The sequence below is a fragment of the Lissotriton helveticus genome, chromosome 7 (genome assembly GCF_964261635.1).
Source record: "Lissotriton helveticus chromosome 7, aLisHel1.1, whole genome shotgun sequence".
NCBI lineage: Eukaryota > Metazoa > Chordata > Amphibia > Caudata > Salamandridae > Lissotriton > Lissotriton helveticus.
In genome coordinates this window covers 930,389,408-930,413,299 of record NC_136068.1, presented here as the reverse complement: position 1 = coordinate 930,413,299, position 23,892 = coordinate 930,389,408, and the positions used below count along the sequence as shown (strand labels likewise).

Sequence of the window (23,892 nt, the reverse complement as noted above, 5' to 3'; positions counted from 1 at the left end):
TTGTATAATGAATACTGTATTTAGTTTAAATGAAAGGTTTCTTTTTATCGTTCACTTTAATACAGTGCTCAACCAAGGCAGTGTTATCTCACAGAGGAAAATAAATGTTATTGTTTCGTGTACATGATGTGGTATTAAGTTTGATTACTATAATTGGGATTTAAAAGGTGGAGAAGGATATTACTATACTTTTCATGCATAGAATAGAAGTTTTATAAAATACAGGCACCCACTACCAATGTTTCCTTCTCTATCCAGATGTGCAATGGAATAGTCTGGCAGATAAACACATTCATGCTGGATTGAGAAGTGTAACTGCAGTAGATATTATGTGCCGCTGCCAACATTAGAGTCAGGGACACCTAGTCTCTTTGCAGATGATTTGCAGTTACGCAGAATACATCACAACGTTGATAAGATTGTATTCTCGTAGGCAGATGATGTTAGCAGAATATCAATATATATATATTTTTTTTAGTTTAGCCCTTCCGTTGGGGAATGCTGACACCAAGTACCAAGCAGAACATGTATGCTTTCAGTTTTAGAATCAGACTTCGTTGATAGGCATTTGCTGGCTTTTGCGAAAGTCTCAGTGGTGCTAAGGGAGTTTTCTGATGTGTCAGTAGTTTTGAAAATAAATATCTTCATCAAAAAAGGTGTTGATCTTCAACTGGAGTAAAGAGGGGCCATTTCTATGAGTATGTGGTACATAATTCAGTAAAGTTGGAGATTTACGCAATAGATCAACTTCCTAAAATGGCAACTTCATTTTATTTTGCAATAAAATTAAGGAGTAATAAACAAGACTATTTGGTTTGTTCTCTGTTCCAGTCAGATTCATCTAAATCTTCTTCTTTGTTGCCTTTTCCTAGTCCATAGTCTGGAGCCAATACTCACGCTGTAACTGTACGTCACCCTTTATCCAAATCCATGGCATCCTAACCTATGGCACCACAGTGTGGTAGGACCGTGTCCAGGTCTTTCAAAAACCGGGCCAGCATCTTCTACATACCACAGTCACTGTTGCTTTCTTGCCACACAGGAGGCAAAATGAATCTTTTACTTCATCTTGGAGGAGGAATTTCTGCATTTTCCTGAATCGCTAACATGCTTAGTAAAATGTCATGTTCATCCACTGCTAATGACCTTTTGGGTAAATTCAGGTGTCTGCTACCTCAAGCTGCAGGGAAGCCATACTGTCACTGGCAGACAATGACCTCCAGTCTGCCGTTGAATACACTCTTTACCAATTTGGTTTGTACTTATGTAGCCTCATACAAAGACTACAGCCTCTGAGAATGTCACTTTCCCATTCATTGAGACTGATTTCATACAGGAGTGTACACATATAGAATCATCCAGGTCTCACACAAGAAAATACATTTAACGTAGATATTGACCATCATAGGTGGACACCTAAAGTGAGTCAATCCCTAATTTGGCCACAGGGAAGAATGGAAACATAGCTCCAAGGTAGCAATTGATGCACGAATGCTGGGTAAAGCTGTGGGCTCAGCCTAAATCCTATGAACATCTACACACTGATGCTTGAGTCATTTCCACACACTAGTGACCAGCCAGACATGATTTTTAGGTCTTGGAGAATGGATGGGAACTCTACAGTGAAGAGGTGATCTCCGTTTGCTCCTCCATGATGAATGTACTATAATGCAATATGGAAACTTTCACAGTCAAACTGAAGTAGTCATTCTCAGCTGAGTCCATTTTTTGTAGCAATCTACATATGAGAGGACTAAGAAGGACGAGGTACTTTTGTTGTACCAATATTTTGGTTGAGTAGGACAATGGCATGATATGACTTTGGAAGAGTTCCAATGTACAATAAACTGTTCAGATGAACATGTATTTGCTTGACTCTGTCTGCTCATGGTGGAACTGGGGGCAGGGCGTCGATTTACAAATATTATGGATACTGTGATATTAAGGGCAACACTGAGTGGTGATTTGTGCCAAAACTATCTTTGAATGGTGCATTGATGTTTAAAAATAATGGAGTTCAAGCGATATGTATTTTGTCAATGTATCGTCTGCCAGTTAGAGAGAGTTCATGCTGGAGGCAATGATGGAGCTTGTGGGGGGAGGGGGAGTAGTACTTGGTTGCCTCTTTTGATTTAGAACATTGTAATTTAGGGTTGTTGTTAACAACTTGAATAATTCCATCCCATTTGTGGACCAGGGGTGATTGTATCTCCTTTATTGGGCCTGGAATACTTGCACAGTGTAGCATCACCTGATTAGGGGACGTTCCCCTGAGCACAGCAGGAGTACCACAAATGGGTTAAGGCTTTAAGACGTGCTGAAGTACACAAGTCTGGATCCTTAATAGAGCGAATACAAGTAGAATTTATTAGAAGTTGTGATAATATGCCTTCATATGATAACAACATTCCATGTGGGTTTTAACAGCATCAATCAAAACGTTTAGATAAGCATTTCCTGTCCCCACAACTGATTTAGTGTTGTGGGTTCTGATGTTGCTCTTATTTTCGTCAATCCTGGTTTTCAATCTCCGTTCCATTTTGCCTACATAGACCAGGCCACAAGGGCATTTTAAAAGGTATGCCACGTTCATACTGTCACATGTGGAATTGACGCGTAGATTGATTTCTGTACCTCTCATGGGATGGTTCATCGACGGTCCTTTGATATTATTATTGCAATTACTGCAATTATAACATGGCGTTGTGCCTTTGTATGTACTTGAATGCATGTTTCTTGATGATTGAGTCAACAGATTCTTTATGTTTTTGCCCCTGTTGAAGGTGAAAAATAGGTTTCTCTGAAAAAATTGTCCTTTGAAGTCAGGTTCACTCACTATAATGGGCCAATGTTTAATAATGGTTTTCTTGTATCTTTGACTCGTGGTGGAAAACTTGGACACTACCACCGTTCAGTTTTGAACTGGCTTTTGAGTAGTAGTAAGCAGCTCAGTCCAGTCCTTTAACATGCTACGGGTTGTCGCTTGTTCCAAAATCTTGGGCGGATATCCTCGTTGTGCAAATCTTGTCATCATGGCTTCAGTTTGTAGAACACAAACATCTGGTTGGGATACAATGTGTTTCATGCACAATAACTGAGAACACAGTAAATGATTCTTGAGGGCTGTTTAATGAAAGCTAGTTAACCCCTTCCATGCTGGTGACGGAACCGCTCCGCCACCAGCCACGGACGCGATGTGCTGATGACGGAGCAGTTCCGTCACGGCCCGCCTGCGCAGCGCGGATTCCGCGCCTGCGCTGGACGTTCTGTTGAGCGGGCGGGGTTGTGACGGAACCGCTCCATCATCAGCACAGCGCACCTGAGGCTCGTGATGGAGCGGTTTCGTCACGAGCATGGGAGCGCCGCGCGGCCCCCTCACCCCCTTAGCGCTGCGGCGGAATTGCCGCCGTAGGGAAGGGGTTAAATGTAAGAAATTGTTCCTGTCAGTGTGCTTCTGAAAAATTTTAGTTTCCAATCTGTTAGAGACCCGATTGATTTGAACGTCCAGAAATGTCATGGTATCTTCGTGGAACTCAAAGGGGAATTGTATCCAATCATTGATTTCATTAAGTGCATGTAAGGCCTCCACTAGTTCATGTTGTGATCCTCTCCATAAGAGAGGATCACTAAGCTCACATTGTAAACATAGGTATTGCTTCTGGAGCTCTAGTGAGCTATGCTTTACACGTGTGTGTGTGTTAGTGTAATATTTGCTTTGTTACATGTATTTTAAATTGTAACCTTCTTTTTTGAGTTTTCTGTACAAAATATGGCCTTATCCTTTCTATTTAATTGGTCTGAGACTTCTGTGGGAAGGGTAGGGTAGCATACCAGCTGGAACAACACCATACACCATATGGTAGCCTGCTGTTAATGTGGGAACAGCACAGGGTCTGGAGTGGGCTTAAGTACTCCTTGGAACCACTAGCAGCTAGGACATATGCTATGGTGTAGGTCACTACTGTGGAATATGAGCTAGCTGAACTACTGCTGTGCCATGGATGGGAGAAATTAATTGGATGATTTCCTGTGGCAGAGAGGGATATGAGAGCTGTATCACACTTCATCTGGATTCAATCCTGTTGTTCAGATTTGTATGGCCCCAGAGAAAAACAGCCAGTGATAACACTTACAGAAAATGTTGTTTTGTCCTGGACTGTGACTGTATGAATGTAGTAGCAATAAATATAAAGAATGGTCTCATTCAATGGCTTGACTTTAACCTGCACATTTTTTCCAAGAAAACACCAAACTAGAAGTGATCTTCATCGTTTGTTGATGTCTGGTGTCTTTGATACTTTTATAAATAGAAAACTGTTTTGCATAAATAAGCAGTGGTAGCTGATGAGTTTGATTTGATCACCGACTGCTTACATATGTGCACATTCATTATAATATCATAGCTCACACAGGGTATTTGCTATGTCTATTACAAATGAATGTGATTTTCAAAGAGATCAAACTCGTTAGTGGTTCTTTATTGCGCAGAAGAATAAACCAAATAAGTATAGTATTGTACTTCATCCATTACTGTGGTATAACCATTTATGTTGGACTAGGAACTGCAATGATAAAGGTCAGGACATATTTTAAGAAAAGATATACATGCTAGATGTTTGAGTAATAGTGACATCACAAGAAATATATCTTATCAGTGCTATCACAACCTAAAACAAGACAGTTTTAGAAATCAATACCATCAATGTAATTATGACTGCTAAATTAAGATTCGCAATAGATACTGATTCAGTACCTCAAAGGGATGTGATGTAAGCATCCCTTCGAAATACCAAATTGGTATTTTATGCATCAATGTTCTGCAAACGAAATTTGGTTGCAATATTGAAAATATACTAGCATATCAAAGGAGGGGATATTGCATTAGCAAAAGGTTAGTTGTCCTCTTGAGAACCCGGACCCTTTCAAAAATATAAACACAACGTTTTTTGATGAATACTATTCAAAAAATAAAAAAAATGCAGCTTCATTTCCTTTAATGAAAGCAAGCTGCATTAAAAAAAAAAAACGTTACTTTATTTAAAAGTAATCCCAGACATGGCGATCTGCTGAGCTCACAGGCCACCCTCCCCGTGATGGCCTCAATCATTGTGAGCCGCAATTTGTGACCTACCTACCTAGTTGTATTAAATATTGTTTTTTTAATAATTTACTATCTATCTATTATTATATACATTTTTTATGTTAATATTATTAATGTACCTTTTCATGCATTATTAATTTTTTTCATTTAAGTAGCAATTTATAATTCAGTAGAGGATTGTTAGGTTTGTAGGGGAATATGATGGGACTTTTTAAATATTGCTTTTTTATTTTAATTTTTTAAGTGCATTAAATATTTAATTAGTGATTAATAATGCAAATTGATTTATTGACTGTTATTTTAATTATTTTAGTGAATTTATGAATATTATTGTATTTTATTTTTTATAGTGCAATTAGTAATTTATACTTTAGTTGTAGGCCATTAGGTTTGTAGTGTAGCAGGGTGGGAAGTTATAATTGTTTATGTTAATTAAATACTAAACATTTAATTAGTCATTTATCACAGAATGTTTTACACCAAGTATTTGTTATGTAAACTATTTGTTTTTTTAAATTAATTATTAATGGATTAATAGATGTTCTTAACACTTGTAAAATGTCTTTTTTATTGTTAGTTTTAATTTAATTTTATTATTATTTTAATGTTATTAGTGTGTAATTTATATTTGATTATAATTATTTTAAGGAGTTGTGTTTTCAGGGAGTGTATTTCTCTTAAATGGATTTTTATTTTAAATAGTTAACATCTTTTTGTATTTTTTACATGTTATCTCTTTTTTATATTACGCATTTTATAATTTGAATATGTTTTTATCTAGTTATGTTGTTAGGTATATAAATATAAGTTAAAAAATTATTAGTATTTTGAATGTTATATGTGACCCTTCCTAAGTCCAACATTTTCCATGTTTTCATTTAGCTTGGAGAGGAAAGAGTAAATATAACCCTCTCAAAGTCCAACACTTTTCCTGTTGATGAAGTAAACCTCTCAAAAGTCCATTGCTTTCCTTGATTTTGCTTATGTTAGAATAGCAATAATAAATCTAACCCCTTTAAAGTCCAACACATTTCCTCATGTTGTTTAGTTTCGAATTGGAATAGTATATTTATTCTCTCTAAAGTCCACCACTTTCCCTGGTGTTGCTTATATTGGAGTTGGATTAGTAAACCTAACCCTTCCACAGTACAACACTTTCCCTACTGTTGCGTAGAATGTTGTGGAAATAACAAAACTAACTCCTCCAATGACCAACACTTTCCTTGCTATTGTTTAGATTGGAATGGGAATAGAAAGTATAACCCCCCCCTCCAAAGTCCAAAACTTTCCCTGATTATGAGTACGTTGGAGTGGGAATAAAACCAAATATTTTTGAAAAGGAAAAAACTAAAACATCACAACATCCTATTCCATAGGGTGGGCAATCTGATGTTCTTACACCAATGGCCTGCTTACACCAATGGCCTGTATTCCGTCAGACCTTTGTCGTATTATTTTTAAAAGTGGAAGAGGAGGGGGACCGACCTGTCTAAACCTGATGGGCCATCCAACCCAACTGATGGTGAGTATCAGAGTAGTCTGTCTGGCATACTCATAACCAGGCCCCATGATTAAAAAAATAAAATGTACAATGAAGCCCTATGCTAGTTATAGATAAAGCACTCCACAAATACAAAAATTGAAACCATCACATTATACTGTTTGGGCAGTGTGGCACAGACAGATCTGTCCACATGTACATAGTATAGTTTACACTAACAGTTTGCTTCTGTAAGAAGGTAACAATAACTGAGTTGTTGCTACTCCACTAAGACATTGCCTAAGTTATTTTGGTAATATGTTGTATTAGATGTCACCTGTTACCTTAGTGCCAGCTAGCATTGCTGCAAAGTATTTCAAATAATAAAATGCCATACATTTTTTGCTGTAATACTCACATGAAACTAGAATTTTCATCAACACCTTTATCCTTTCATTATCGCAAGCACATTTATTATATATAAATGAAAAAGGAAACAGGTATGTTTGTCGCACAACAAAAATAAGTCTCAGAAATAAAATTTTATTATGTACAATAGCTTCTCCGCTTAATGAACAGTCTGTCCACTTTCCGAAATTACTATAAGATCATCTTTTAAGGAAGGTCTCTGATTCCAGCATCAACACAAATGTATCATATGACTTAGGATAACTTTTTAAAGCCCACTGAACAACTTAGTATACAGGCTGGTTTTGCAGTCCAACATCTTTATTCTACACATGGCATAAGACCCTATCCTAATTATAACACATATCACTGTACAATGCTCCCCACACTGCACGTACTGACACTGACACTGCTCATTAGGTGCATACAGTAATACATATATAAATGAATACCAAGACAAGGACATCAATCTCACCTCCGAGGGAAACTGCAAATGAATTTACATATTCCTTTGTATTATTTGTAATTTAGGGAAAATACCAGAATTGAAGGATCACATTTGGGGCTTTCGGTCCTGAAACATGACGTTACTACAACAACACTTTGGGGCTGACCACCCTATCGGAAAACAGGTCTGACCGACAGGCTGTCGGGGTTCCCCTAAGAGGCATTATGATGTGACCGCCAGCACAGTGGTCGCAATGCCTATCTTTTGTATTGCGGCGTGTGCTACTGGGTGCAGCACGAGCCACAATACTACTTGTTCCTCTGTGCCTGTACTTGCTCTCTTGCCCAGACTTGTTTTATTCTCCTGTGCCTGTACTTGCTTTCTTGCCCAGACTTGTTTTTATTCTCCTGTGCCTGTACTTGTTTTCTTGCCCAGACATGTTTTTATTCCCCTGTGCCTAACTTGCTTTCTTGCCCAGACTTGTTTTTATTCCACTGTGCCTGTACTTGCTTTCTTGCCCAGACTTATTTGTTTTTATTCCTCTGTGCCTGTACTTCCTTTCTTGCCCAGACTTGTTTTATTTCCCTGTGCCTGTACTTGCTTTCTCTCCCAGGCTTGTTTTTATTCCCCTGTGCCTGTACTTGCTTTCTTGGCCAGACTTGTTTTTATTCCCCTGTGCCTAACTTGCTTTCTTGCCCAGACTTGTTTTTATTCCCCTGTGTCTGTACTTGCTTTCTTGCTTTCTTGCCCAGACTTGTTTTTATTCCTGTGCCTGCACTTGTTTTTTTGTCTAAACTTGATTTTCATTCCTGTACTCAGTTCTCCCGCGGCCCCGCCCGTTTTTCCCGCTGCTGCGTCTCTGCGACTCGCACCCCTGCAATCCCATTTGCCGCCCTGCTCTTGCCTCCCAGCTGCTCCTCCCTCCCACATCCCCTCATATGGAGGCCGCTAAGCAGCCGCGCCGCTGGTGCGCGTGTATGGCAAGCACGTCTGTGCCCGTCCGCGCCTGGACCGCGCCCAGTGCCAGGACACCTGGACCCCACGAAAGCTACAACGCCCGACACCGTTACGATGCCAGAACTCTCCACGCACTCAACACCGGACGATCACACACCTGCTTTCTGGCCGCCCCGAAGTGCACCCACGGAGCTTTCACCTGCCGGAACTGCAGCTTCACAAGTATCCGGCCCACCATGCTGCCAACCAGGAAAGAACCCAACCACCTTAGATGCATCCTTCTCAACACCCGCTACGCCCACAAACACGCTGTTGAACTCTGGGACCTTCTCGACTCAACCTCCCCAGACGTCGCCTTCTTGACAGAGACCTGGCTGAACCCAGCCTTGGCACCCAACATAGCCATAGCCGTCCCGGAAGGCTAAAAGATCACCTACAGGGACTGCAACAATGGAGCAGGAGGAGGAATCGCCATCATCCACAGGAACACTCTCAGAGTCTCGACCAACACCGATGACACCCTCAGCACCGCCGAACACCTGCACTTCCAGATCCACACCGACCCCAACACCATCCTCAGAGGAACCCTCATCTAAAGACTCCCCGGACCCCGACCACTGTTCAGCGACTCCATCATCGACTTCGTGAGCACACACGCCCTCGCCTCCACGGACTACATCCTCTTCGGGGACCTGAACTTTCACCTCGAGGACAACAACGACACCAACTCCACCACCCTAATCGACAACCTAGCCAACCTCGGACTCAGACAACTTGTCACAACACCCACCCAATCCACCGGTCACACGCTTCACCCCATCTTCTCTGCAAGCCCCCACGTCTCCTTCAACCACACCACCAAACTCCACTGGACCGACCATTGCTGCATCCACTTTACCTACAAGAAACCCACCACTCACCATCGCACCCGACAGATGCCTTGCCGCTGCTGGATCAAAGTCACCGAAGACCAGCTAACCACCACCCTCGCCCAGAGCCCATCCGCCAACCACTCCGACCCGGACAGCGCAACCTCAGACAGTAGATCAATGACTGCGCCAACACCCTCGCCCCGATCAAGAAACCCTCCAACAGTCACACCAACAAGAAAGCCAGCTGATTCACGGAAGCCCTCCGGGCCTCCAAGCAAACCTTCCAAAAGCTGGAGAAGATCTGGCTCTGTGAACGAACACCGGACAGCCACGCAGCCTACAAGAACACCACCCGCAGACACCATCACCTCATCAAATCTGCCAAAAGGGCCTCCTTCAAATTCCGCAGACAACAACGCGCACAAGAGCAAAGAGGTCTTCAACATCGTGAAGGAACTCTCCAACCCCAGCTCCAACACCAACGAGACCCCACCCTCGCAAGACCAGTGCAACTCGCTGGCCACATTCTTCCACCGCAAGATCGCAGACATCCACGACAGCTTCAATGCTACGAGCGCCCCGACAACCCCTGAGACCTCCGCCCCCACGACCACCATCCGCACCAACTGCCTGCTCTCCTGGACAAACATCAACGATGATGACACCATCAAGATAACGAACACCATCCACTCTGGATCTCGGTCAGACCCATGCCCACACCACATCTTCAACAAAGCCAGCACATCCATCCCACCCCATCTCCAGAAAGTCATCAACACCTCCTTCGAGACAGCAACCGAGATTAAAGCCTTACTCAAGAAACCCAAGGCGGACCCCAAGGACCTCAAGAACTTCCGGCCCATCTCCCTGCTCCCGTTCCCGGCAAAGGTCATCGAGAAAACCATCAACGAACAACTGACTCGCTACCTCGAGGAGAACAACATCCTTGACCCTTCCCAGTCCAGGTTCCGCAGCAACCACAGTGCCGAGACTGCTCTCATCGCCGCCCCCAATGACATCAAGTCCCTGCTAGACAACGGAGAAACGGCGGCCCTCATCCCCTGGACTTGTCAGCCGCCTTCGACAAGGTCTGCCACCACACACTACGATCACGCCTCCACAACGCCGGGATCCAAGAGAAGGCCCTGGACTGGACCACCTCCTTCCTCTTCGGCAGAACCCAGAGTGTCCGCCTCCCCCCTTCCACTCCGAAGCCACTGAGATCATCTGCGGCGTACCCCAGGGCTCATACCTTACCCCAACTCTGTTTACCATCTACATGGCACCGCTCGCCCACGTCGCCCGTCGGCAAGACCTTAACATCATCTCCTACGCCGATGACACCCAGCTGATCCTCTCCTTCACCAAAGACCCTCACACCGCCAAAACCAACCTAAACGACGGAATGAAGGCCGTCGCTGAATGGATGAGGAACAGCCGACTGAAGCTGAACTCGGACAAGACGGAGGTCCTCATCCTCGGATCCACCCCTTTGGCTTGGGACGACTCCTGGTGGCCGACCGCACTGAGAACCGCTCCAACACCCACCGACCACACACACAACCTAGGGTCATACTCGACTCCACCCTCTCCATGACTAAACAGGTCAACTCCGTTTCCTCCTCCTGCTTCAACACCCTCCGCATGCTCCGCAGGATCTACAAGTGGATCCCCACTAAAACGAGAAGAACGGTCACCCAGGCCCTCGTCAGTAGCAGGTTGGACTATGGAAATGCCCTCTATGCAGAAGCCTCAACCAAACTCCTGATACTGCTCCAACGCATCCAGAACGCCTCTGCATGCCTAATCCTCGACATCCCTCGCCACAGCCACATCACATCTCAGACCTGCACTGGCTTCCGGTCAACAAGAGGATAACCTTCAAGCTCCTCACCCACGCACACAAGGCACTCCACAACACCGGACCAACGTATCTCAACAGATGACTCAGCTTCTACACCCCCACCCGCCAGCTCTGCTCCACCGACCTCACCCTCTCCAGAGTCCCTTGCTTCTGAAGAGTGACCTCCGGTGGCAGATCGTTCTCCCACCTCACCGCCAAGACCTGAAACACCCTCCCCATCCACCTATGGCAGACCCAAGACCTGCTGGCCTTCAGAAAACTCCTCAAGACCTGGCTTTTCGAGCAGTAGCAGCATTCCCCACCCCAGCGCCTTGAGACCCTCACGGGTGAGTAGTGCGCTTTACAAATGATATGATTGATTGATTGACTGAATACAAAAAGGGGTCACTTTACATATCCCTGCACTACATGGCAGGCACAATGCGGTGTGTGCCACATGGTGCAGGGACATTGCCCACACATGGTCCAATGCCCACATCGGAGGGCCCGAGGGGCACACTATGGGCCCCCAAAGTCCTTTCCCACCAGCCTTTTCATGGCGGGTTAACTGTCATGAAAAGGCCAGCAGAAAGGGACATTGTAATCCCTACCGCCACCATGGGAGGGTGTACATCCCCCTTCACCACACCGGCGGGCTCAAGGAGCCCGTTGGATGCTTGACAGTCGGTCTTTCCGACTGCCACCTCTCAACCCGCCATCGTAATGTGGCGGGCAGTAAAAATGGTTCCGATGGCGGTGAGACCGCCACGGATAGCCTGTGGGTGGTGGTCTCACCACCATCATGATCAGGCCCTATATCTATTTCTCATGAAGAAAACTAATGACTGACTGCTCACAGCTGTATATTTTGCAATATTCTTTCTTGAGAGTCCATAAAACTTTGCTTTTTAATGACAGTAACAGAGAAGGTATATTTGAATCACTCATAAGTCAAATTCAAAACTAATGTCACACATAGTTTTCAATACCTGCAAGAAGAAAACCAAGCAACAGCTTTGTGCAGGCTTTGGATGTGATTAAACCTCTCAGGAACACACCCCTTCACTCTCAAGTCTTCCACTGCTGATACTCAGTACAAGTATGACACAAAAGTTTTTTCCATTCTCATTTTTTGACACACTGTCATGTGGCGGAATATCCTATATTTGCTGTAAAATATTGACTTTTATGAAACTAAAAAGAAGCTAAATTTTCCTTTAAAAGATGGTCTGATTCAAGGATAATACATACCTTGGTTGTTTCCCAAGAAAACATGAGACGAGACAAGTAAATTAACTCAGGAGACTATATGTGAGGACACAAAAAAGTAATATTCTGCTACACTAAATGACTAAATTAATCTGATGTAGACATAAAACAAAGTTGAATTCTGGAGTTCGCACCTTTCATGTATTTTAAAAAATTTCAGCTTTATGGAGACGAACGGGTGCTATGGTGGTCATGACAAGTGGTAGCCATTTGACATTCTTCTGTAAAAAGTGCTGCTGTTCAGAGATCTATGTACAACTCCAATAAGAACATCCATTTGTATAAAGGAACGGTCTAAAGAAATGACCAAGAAAAGGAACCGAAGTTCAAGAGAATAGGCAAAACTGTGAAATACAAATTTGAGGCAAATCCGTTGCATCCTATTCTTAATATACATACATACACATCAATAGATGGTGAAGGTTTATGCCAATGTCTGGGATAGGGTACCAAGTGCAATCCAAATTAGCATCAATAATTTCTTTGCACATCGCCATATTTATTTTAAACTGCAGGCATTTTAGCGTATTGCTTCCTCTTTCAGTGGTGGTTTCTCTAGGAGGGCGTCAGGGCTCCGCCCCCATTATAATAAATACTCATGATTTACAAGCTGCCAAAAATGCCTTATGCACGGGGCACTGTACGCCCCACACTCACCGATATCACATTCACCACTGTAGTGTTAATTGACGTCACGTCACGTGACTCACCCTGCCTTGTTGTTTGCTGAAGCCTATCCTAAGGCTACGTGTTTGCCAGCTGAGAACCTCACAGCCCTGAAGGCTGTGATGTCATCAGCTCGGCAAAGACCTAGCTGCAAGCAGTAGGATGCACCCCCTGATGGCGTGGAGGTTAAGTTAGCCCAGGGCGTTTTTAATACAAGCCCAGGATCGCTAACCCTCCACATCAATCAGAGTGAGTGGAGCTTGTCACCACACCCTTTCCCAACTTGTTACAGGGCGTGGGTGGGACCTCTCCCTGTGACGAGTTGGGAAAGGGTGTGGCGGGTGGGAAGCAGTGGTTGAGTCTCCACACACTCGACCACCTCAGAAGGCGTCCTGTGCATGAGTTTGCACTCTGCACTGCAGTGACTGTGTTGCCAGTCGGAGTGCATTTTTTAAATACATCATGGACGGACTTTGATTTTCAAAATTATTACCGGACTGCCTGCTGTCGCCTGAACTAACTTGGGTCAGTTCACAAGCCAAGGTAAGGCCCAGGCAGGCCTTTTTAACTAGTTCCAGTAGAGGCCTGGCCCGTTTAGGAGTCCTCTCTTAGGCACTCCTACTTCTGGTCAAGTTTTGAAGTGAAGCACAACGTGGCCTTTATATGAGCCTCAGTGTGTGTGTGTGTGTGTGTGTGTGTGTGTGTGTGTGTGTGTGTGTGTGTGTGTGTGTGTGTGTGTGTGTGTGTGTGTGTGTGTGTGTGTGTGTGTGTGTGTGTGTGTGTGTGTGTGTGTGTGTGTGTGTGTGTGTGTGTGTGTGTGTGTGTGTGTGTGTGTGTGTGTGTGTGTGTGTGTGTGTGTGTGTGTGTGTGTGTGTGTGTGTGTGTGTGTGTGTGTGTGTGTGTGTGTGTGTGTGTGTGTGTGTGTGTGTGTGTGTGTGTGTGTGTGTGTGTGTGTGTGTGTGTGTGTGTGTGTGTGTGTGTGTGTGTGTGTGTGTGTGTGTGTGTGTGTGTGTGTGTGTGTGTGTGTGTGTGTGTGTGTGTGTGTGTGTGTGTGTGTGTGTGTGTGTGTGTGTGTGTGTGTGTGTGTGTGTGTGTGTGTGTGTGTGTGTGTGTGTGTGTGTGTGTGTGTGTGTGTGTGTGTGTGTGTGTGTGTGTGTGTGTGTGTGTGTGTGTGTGTGTGTGTGTGTGTGTGTGTGTGTGTGTGTGTGTGTGTGTGTGTGTGTGTGTGTGTGTGTGTGTGTGTGTGTGTGTGTGTGTGTGTGTGTGTGTGTGTGTGTGTGTGTGTGTGTGTGTGTGTGTGTGTGTGTGTGTGTGTGTGTGTGTGTGTGTGTGTGTGTGTGTGTATATATATATATATATATATATATATAATAATATATATATATATATGTATGTATATGTGGCAAGTCAGTGGTGATTTTTTGTTGTTGCCAGTAGTCACATCCTCGTCTGTGTAAGAGTGGGAGCTCTGCAGAGACTGCAGGGATCCCGGTAGGAGAGGCTCCACCTGAACCCAGTGCTCGAGTCAAGAGCTACAGCTGGCCAGGAGGGGAGACACTGCCCCTCCTCCCCCCTACGCAGACCGCAGTCGGTTGGGCGAGAGACACTGTCCTCAGGCGCTACAGGGACTCCAGGACAGGTGAGCGCGAGAAGCTGCTCTCAGAAGCTGCAGGGAAACCAGAACAGGTGTGTAGATGGTACAGCACCTAAAACCTGCAGGGACGCCAGGACGGGTAAGCAGGTGTCCCTGTCCTTAGGAGACGTAGGCAAAGTCTGGGGAAAGGGCTGGTGAGCAAGACACACTGCCCTCAAGAGCTGCAGGGATTTGGCCAGCTGAACAGGAGGCACTGTCCTCACGTGCTGCTTAACTAGGACAGGTGAGCCGAGAACAGTAACTGCCTGCATATGCTGCAGGTAGAACAGGAACAAGGGTAGGTGAGCAGGAGACACTGTCCTTAGGACCCGTAGAAAGACCCAGGAACAGTGACAGGGGAGCTCAGCTAAAACCACTCCGCCACAATATGCAGTAAGGCTAGGGCACAGGCAGATGAGAGGGAGAAACTGTCCTAGAATATTCAGGTGCCTTCTTTGGGTAGATGAGAACAAGACACTGTCCATGAGCTGCAGGTACGTCGAGAATAACAAGGACCCCCTGGGTAATACTCTATTAGACTCCTAGGGCAGGGTAAACAACCTGTGTGCAAAATTGCCTAGGCAGTCAAGGAATTACAAATAAACTAAACAAGTGGGAAACCAAATCAAAGACAATTGAAAAAGTATATGAGTAATAAAAAACTCACTATGTTTTAATAAAAACACAATTACAATTAATTGATCAACACATACAATGTACAATAAAGATTAAATTAAAACAACTGAATACTGAAAAATCACAGAAGGAATGTTGCATTAAAAACAATGACCCTATTGGTTTATGACAAGAACACCAATCAAGGGGTGCCTATAAATCAATAATACAGTACTCGACGCGCGTTTCGGCGACTGAACGCCTTCCTCAGGAGCCACAAAAACAATCTGAAATGATAATACAAACACATTACATAAGAAAAAACGGTATTTTATACGTTTTAAGGAGTGGCAATAAAAACATGTATACATCGTTCTATATTACACTTTAACTTAAAAATGACATTCTATCTATACAAGGGAAACAATTGTCACCAAGAGAAAAGGTTTCCCGAACCACTTTGTTTACTTTATGTTCACTGATTTGTACATATAATCTGATATTACAAGAGTACACCACACAATTAGTTTCTAAACTTGTTAGGATACACTATGAAAACAAAGGCCATGAAAACATACATTTCGCTCTCGCATGTTTAGTAGATTCATGTAGTCAGGTACGATGATAATACTTAGAACAACTTACTTAACATAGACCAGGGATTTGCTCGGTCAATGCTCAAAGGTTTGTATATATTTAGACCAATTTTCATCTAAAACAGGAAGGAAAGGGAAGCGGGAAGAGACGGTGTTTAAGAGAATTACCAATTTCAATCTTTACGAAAAAATACAAATTATATAAAAAATGAATAAGGAAAGGGAGGGGGGATACACACTTGTTACGAGATTTGGGCACAATAGTGGCATTGGTGCAAACAGCCAAGAGCATTTATTGGATTATAATAGCGTATTTCTTATTTCTCAGGGGTGCTTAAACAATTAGTTGCTTCCTCATTCCGTTGGAAAATCGTGCGCACATACATAATTAAATGTGGCCTGCTTCATCTAAAAAACTATATCTTTTATGCCAGTTGTTCTACAGTGGTATCACGATTTACGGGCCACCCATTCTTGTGGCCCGTAAATTGTTTAAGCACCCCTGAGAAAAGATTGAAATTGGTAATTCTCTTAAACACCGTCTCTTCCCGCTTCCCTTTCCTTCCTGTTTTAGATGAAAATTGGTCTAAATATATACAAACCTTTGAGCATTGACCGAGCAAATCCCTGGTCTATGTTAAGTAAGTTGTTCTAAGTATTATCATCGTACCTGACTACATGAATCTACTAAACATGCGAGAGCGAAATGTATGTTTTCATGGCCTTTGTTTTCATAGTGTATCCTAACAAGTTTAGAAACTAATTGTGTGGTGTACTCTTGTAATATCAGATTATATGTACAAATCAGTGAACATAAAGTAAACAAAGTGGTTCGGGAAACCTTTTCTCTTGGTGACAATTGTTTCCCTTGTATAGATAGAATGTCATTTTTAAGTTAAAGTGTAATATAGAACGATGTATACATGTTTTTATTGCCACTCCTTAAAACGTATAAAATACCGTTTTTTCTTATGTAATGTGTTTGTATTATCATTTCAGATTGTTTTTGTGGCTCCTGAGGAAGGCGTTCAGTCGCCGAAACGCGCGTCGAGTACTGTATTATTGATTTATAGGCACCCCTTGATTGGTGTTCTTGTCATAAACCAATAGGGTCATTGTTTTTAATGCAACATTCCTTCTGTGATTTTTCAGTATTCAGTTGTTTTAATTTAATCTTTATTGTACATTGTATGTGTTGATCAATGAATTGTAATTGTGTTTTTATTAAAACATAGTGAGTTTTTTATTACTCATATACTTTTTCAATTGTCTTTGATTTGGTTTCCCACTTGTTTAGTTTATTTGTAATTCCTTGACTGCCTAGGCAATTTTGCACACAGGCATGAGCTGCAGGTAAACAGAGACGCTTGGAGACAATGCCCCCGCCAGGTGCAGGGAGGCCGGGCAAAAGGACAGGTGAGCAGCAGAGGGACCAAGAGACAAGGACAGGTGAGTAGGGGTCACTGCCTTTACGAGCTTCAGGAGGAGCAAGGGAAGTTGAGCGGGATGAAAACCCCATATTTTAGGACAGGGTAGCTGGAAACACACACTTCAAGTGCTGAGGGGAGACCAGGGTGCGGAGGAGGTCATAAAGGAACAAACAGGAAGACAGGGGTTATCGTGTATGACCAGGAGCAGTGAAGCACGGGTGCACCAAAGATAGGAGGTGTTGAGAACAGAACTCGTGAGCTGGCATTAAAGTGCACGTGAAAATAATTATGCAATGTTCTAGAGACAGAGCAGTGAGTGACAGTTCAGAGAGCTGAGCGGAGGCACAGGGGCAGTAGCAGGGCAGGAGTCTAGGACAGGTGAAAATGGGTAAGGGCAGCTGAGCGGGAACAAGGACAAGTGAGCAGGAGTTACGTCAGGTCGTGCAGGGCCGGGCAGGAGGGCCATAATCAGGACAGGTTAACAGAAGTCACAACATCCTGTTTCAGGACAGGAGAGAAGGAATGACGACAGAGGAAAAAGCACTAAAACAAATGAGCAGGGAGTCTCATACATTACAGTCGAGCTGGGGCCACATGTCAGTTTAGGTGGGGCCAGGGCACTTAAACTATAGTCAGGAACCTGCGGCAGGACAGGTAAGGCGGGGGCGTCATTGAATATTTTACAGGCATCAGCATTCCATGCAGTGGCGATTAAACACATCATTGTGGATGTGTTGGAAAACATTATCTGTCAGCAGGCTAACTAATGTAGGTGGTAAATAAAGCAAATCAAATGTGGTTGATGCGATCCTAAAGCAAGAAATGAAACCAGAAATATTTGTGGTTTAGAAAAAAACTGTCATGAGCATTTTTATATTATTATTAAGCAAAAGCTAAAATGGCATGGCAGCTATGCACGCATTGCAGTCTCCCTGGCACCTATTATAACGGCGCAGTAGCTTCTCCAGTCAGTGGGATTGTCTGCCACAGGGGGATACGTCATAAATGCTGAAGATTATGGTAAACTCCATTTAGGAACAAACTCACAATACACAGCTGCAAGGCAGAAATTCCAATGGTAATGTTATGCAGATCAATCCTACAACTCTCACGGCGGTTTGATATTCTGTGTATTTATTTGCTGCTTTTATCAGGGAATATCATTTGCTTGACTGACGTGTTTTTGCTTATGTTTACGTTTTTTGTTAGGAAGAGACTTCCACAATTTGTTTATGGGATACGTTATTATGCATAACTCTGCAATCAATGTGCTGGACTGGTAGGGAGGTTTGGGGATACCTATTAGTGATCCGCAATGGTCTTATTGCTGCTCAGTTGTTTGGCCTATTTTTCTTAATGGTTGGCATTGGTTAATTTATTTCAAGCATCTTAACAGAGTGTAGTACACAAAGGCTCGACTGTTTCGCTATGGTATTCGAGACAGTTATTGCTGCTTTCGCTGTGGGGTCGAGGATGCAGGGTTTACCACATAGCTTGGTTCTATTCTGGCATATCAACACAGTATTACTATTTCTGCGCTAGGTATTTTTTTGAAAGGCTTAACTTTTTACCCCTATGTTATATGACATCTCTTTATTAATGTAATAACTGCACTTTCACAATTGCTGTATGAACCTACCTGCTTTCTCAAATTTGCTTGAAAATGCACCGTTTGTCCACTCTTTTTTCAGAATTTTCTCGGGGGTGGGGGAAGCCCCCCAAAACCCCCGTAGGTTGTTCCAGCTTGCGCACTACGCGCGTTCCCTGCGGTGCAGTGTGACAATTATTTTACGCCTCACCACTTTCAAATGTCACCAGCCGCCGCTGTCCTCTTTTCATTTATTGTTTTACTTTCAAATGACTGAAATCTATTGCAAACATATATTACAGAAAATGCAAAAAAAATGACAAATCAAAGGGGGTTTAAATGGGAAACATTTAAGAATAGGCAACACCACAAAACTATCTACGGCACATAAGAAAGAAAGTTGAAATAGTCATCTAAAATACCTACTCAGACATATGTGCTCCCACTTACTGGTGCATACACATTCACATATAAATATTAGAAATGCCTAATGGACAAACTGATTTCTTCAGGTTGAAAGCATTTCTTTGTCTTCCCTTTCTCAAGTGCAGGTCACATCTTCCAAGATATTAAATTGATAGTAGACAAATTGTTCATCTACTTTTCATTCACTCTCTAATACAAACGTCAGTCACCTGCGATATCAGCCTTGCTCAATTTTTGTGAACTGGAGAAAGGTTTGTCGAATCACAATGGCAAAAGCATTCTACAATCAAACAGACATAGGCTGGGTAGAAATATCGACATTTTGCTTTGAGCAAAGAGGATGTATTAGCAGCATAACAGTAAAAAAAATATTTTTTTGTCAATAGTTTGCAAAGCTCATTTTTACGAGACTGATAGTTGGTACAAATAAGGCCATGATAAACCCACAAGAATTACGACATCTTGAGAAGACCTGTTCCACCATTGAAATCGTTGTACTATATGTCACTGCCTGGAAAGATAAAATGGCGAAGGTAGGAAAGAGAAGACACCAGGGGAATGATCTAACTTAACATATACACTGAACGGATTACTTGTAAGACTAGGCATCACACCACTGCTGCACAACTGAGAAGGGTTAAAAAAATGATGTGAGCGACCCACCACCTCTGTCCCTCTGACATCGAGAGATCCACCAATACAAAACAAGAGAAAATCATATACATGTAGCATGCAGAAATTTCACATTCATGTTTTACTATTACAGCTTTCTCATTGGTTGAAAGCCTTCCATGTCTCAGACTACAAGAATGAACCACCCTCAATGATAAGATACAGTCAAACACAGACAAAATTTGGTGCACCTGAATTTTGTGATAGGTGTTGAACTTCTAAGTGACTTCACTCTGACCGAAGAGTTCACCCACTACTAACCACTTCCTTTAAACAATTTTAGCATTAATATATACAACAAAGTAGATGCCCAGTGAAGCTTCGCTTGCAAGGCTATCTCTTATTTTCTCTGCCTTTCCCACTTCTATTTGCCATCACTAGCTCCCATTTCTCCTGAGCACCAAAACCATATCATAATGGGGAAACTTTCCAACTCCATCTGTCCCCAAAAAGAGAAGTCTCCTTTCCGATCTAGACCTTTATCTTCTGTGCTGGCCTGCCTCCTCCTAGTACCACAAAGATCAACACACACACTTGTAATGCAAAGGATACCACAGTGTTATACTGTTTTCTTTAGGTGTTTTACAATTAAAGAATGGTTCCAATAAATGTTACCTGATCTGTATAACGCAAAAGTATAATATCAGATAACAACAATGCTCACAACAATAATGATAATAATACATTAAGGCAATCAGAAACATTTGCCAGCAACCAAAAAAAATGAAAACCAACATACATCTACAAGGTATCCTGCTAACATTTCTAGCGAAGTGTATTCACTATCTGTGCTGTTATTGTAGAGGAAATAACACATGGATTGTGCTTAAAAAGGAACGAGAAATTGTGTATTTAATTAACTATTTAATTAACTGCACAACTTCACAATGCACACAACACCCACATAATATAAATCTACATGGTATTTGCTAACATTTCCAGCGAAGTGTATTCACTATCTGTGCTGTCATTGTAGAGAAAATAGCAGAAGGATTGTGCTTAAAAATTAAAGAGAAATTGTGTATTTAAATAACTACACAACTTCACAGCGATCACAATAAAATGCACACAACACCCACATTTTCATTACAGGGTTTTTCAAACCGTGCAATTTGAGTATGCAGCTACTATTTAGCCATTTATAGTAAATTAATAGGAACACAAAAGAAGCTGCAAATAGGGAAATAAAGAGTAAAGGAAATACGAAAAACTTCTTATAAAACAGAACCGAGCCTCACCTGTTGTAATATCTCATTGCCAACAGTTCCATCCACAGAATCATTCCCAATGCCAGAGTCATTCACAGAAAAGAGGACGTCAGTGGACATATTTTGACTCGGTTTGAGAAAAGAGAACTCATTTTGCTTAGAATCCAGGGCCACGCCGACCTCATATGCATAGGGCAAGGGCAGAGTCCCGTTTTGGTAATTAGTTGAGAGTCGTGGGTCGAGGTGGGGATAAAGAGCAGGAAGTAAAGAATCACAAATCACGGGTCCCTTTGGTCTTCTGCACTTGATAATCACTGCCAGCATTAGAGTTACAATGAAGAGGAAGGAAATTAAAGCTAAAGACACAACTAAATAGACCTTCAAATTTGATTCATCGTCAGGGTCAGTGGGCTGGTTTCTTAATTCGGGAAGTGCCTCCTGTAGATCTTCTGTAAAGACCATGTTTAGAGTAACTGTCGCTGAGAGAGAAGGCTGACCGTTGTCCTTCACCGTGATGATCACCTTGTTCCTCACAAGATCTTTTCCCAGCAAGGCTTTTGATGTTCTGATTTCTCCAGTATGGAGTCCTATTTTAAAGAAAGATGATTCAGGAGCTTCCAGCAGCTGGTAGGACAACCATGCATTGTGACCAGAATCAGCATCCACGGCCACCACCTTTGTGATAAGATAATTTGCTTCAGATGAAGGATGAACTAATTCGAACAATACATGATTGTTGTGATCTAGCGCAGGATATAGTATTTCAGGAGTGTTATCATTCTGATCTACAATAAACACTCTGACGGTGACATTACTGCTGAGAGGTGGAGAACCAGAGTCCTCCGCCTTGACCTGGAACTGAAACTCCTTGAGCTGCTCGTAGTCATAGGAACGCTGGGCGTAGATCACTCCAGTCTGGGAATTAATGGAGATGTAAGAGGAAAGGGGGACTGTCTCAATGTTATTATTCAGCATAGAATATGTGATACGGCCGTTTTGATCCATATCATAATCAGACGCCTTCACCCGGAAAATTGAAGCACCGGCTATGTTATTCTCTTGCACATAGGCTTGGTAGTAAAGCTTGTCAAAAACTGGCAAATTGTCATTTATGTCGGACAGCTGTATCCGGATAGTCTGGCTAGTGGCCAGAGGAGGAGATCCTTTGTCTGTGGCAGTCACTGTGATATTATAGTCTGGGATGGTTTCCCTGTCAAGGGCACCTGCTGTCACTAGTTTGTAAATCTTTCCAGATGAAGAGGCCAATGTAAATGGCAAGCTTTCTTGAATATGACAAACAACTTCACCATTTTCTCCAGAATCCCGGTCTCGGATATTGATCAGCGCTACCACCGTGCCTGGTAGTGAGTCCTCTGGCACTTTGCTGGTGACTGAGGTGAATGTTATCTCTGGAGCATTGTCGTTTTCATCAACAATGTCTATAAATACCATAGTCTGGGTAACATGGCCCCCTCCATCCTTCGCCTCTACTAACATTTTGTAAGAATGTGTTTCCTCAAAGTCGAGTGTAGAGTTCACTTTAATTTCTCCAGTGTCTGCATCCAAACTGAATGTATGTGCTGCATTGCCAGAAATGCTGCTGAAAAAGTATTTGATTTCTGAATTTGAACCTACATCCTTGTCTGTGGCTTTTATTTCAAGCACCACCGAGTTATTTGCTGCCCCTTCACTGATGCTGGCTCTGTAGCTCTGCTGACTGAACACTGGGAAATTGTCATTGGCGTCAAGAACATTAATATTAATGTCCACGGTGCTGGACCTGATTGGATCCCCTCCATCATATGCGGTCAAAATCAAATTGTGGTGACTTTGTTTTTCACGGTCTAAACCCTTCTCCAGAACTAATTCTGCCAGTGTGTAGCCTTCGCTGCTCCTGGTCTCTTCGAGCTTGAAGTGCTGGTTACTGCTGAGTGTATAGCCCTGCAGGGCATTAATACCAATATCAGGGTCTCTGGCAAACCCAAGTGCGATGCGCGCTCCCGGCAACGTGGTCTCAACGATTTCAACAACAAGGGAGCTCTTCAGAAATGCTGGAGAGTTGTCGTTGATGTCCAGAATGAGGACTTGGACATCAAAAACATTCATAGGATTCTCCACGACCGTCTCAAATGTGATGGAGCACGTGGCTACTTCGCCGCATATTTCCTCCCTGTCTATTCTGTCATTCACGAGCAGGTCCCCGGATTCCGCATTTATTGCAAAATATCTAATCTCTGTGGCCGAAATGACACGGGGGTTCCTGTAGGGCAACTGCTTCGCATTTAACCCCAAATCTTTTGCTATGTTTCCAACAACAGAGCCCCTTTTCATTTCTTCTGCGACTGAATATTGTAGCTGACCAGAAACTCCCGCACATAACCAGAGAAACAAGAACGCCGCCAGTACTTGCCGTCTGCCTCTCGGCTCTGCTGCTCCGGGGAGGGTCGCCGTGCGAGGCATCATCCACTCTGACTTCATCTTCGGAAACACCCAACCTTTCAAGAATATTTGCATGAAACCGCGTCCGTCCCAACAAAACGACAATCACGAGCAAAGAAGCAAGCCCGGTTGTTAATCCCGGAAAAGAAGCGCTGTGAATGATAGTCCGTTCCTGCCGAGTCTCCTCTGTTGTGCGACTGTGCAATGAAAGCACTGCCCGCGAAAGGATATTTTCTGAGGC

At 43.1% G+C, this 23,892-nt stretch overlaps 1 protein-coding gene across 1 annotated transcript in view; it reads right to left on the bottom strand.

The window, feature by feature from the left end:
- Window positions 1-23,706, bottom strand: part of LOC144769402 (protocadherin gamma-C3-like) — a 917,178-nt gene extending 893,472 nt beyond the window's left edge. Inside the window, exon 1 of the mRNA XM_078653467.1 lies at window positions 21,243-23,706. Within this exon, the coding sequence (XP_078509593.1) occupies window positions 21,243-23,690 (2,448 nt within the window). The 5' untranslated portion in view covers window positions 23,691-23,706. The remainder of the gene's footprint in view (window positions 1-21,242) is intronic.
- Window positions 23,707-23,892: the final 186 nt, after the last annotated feature.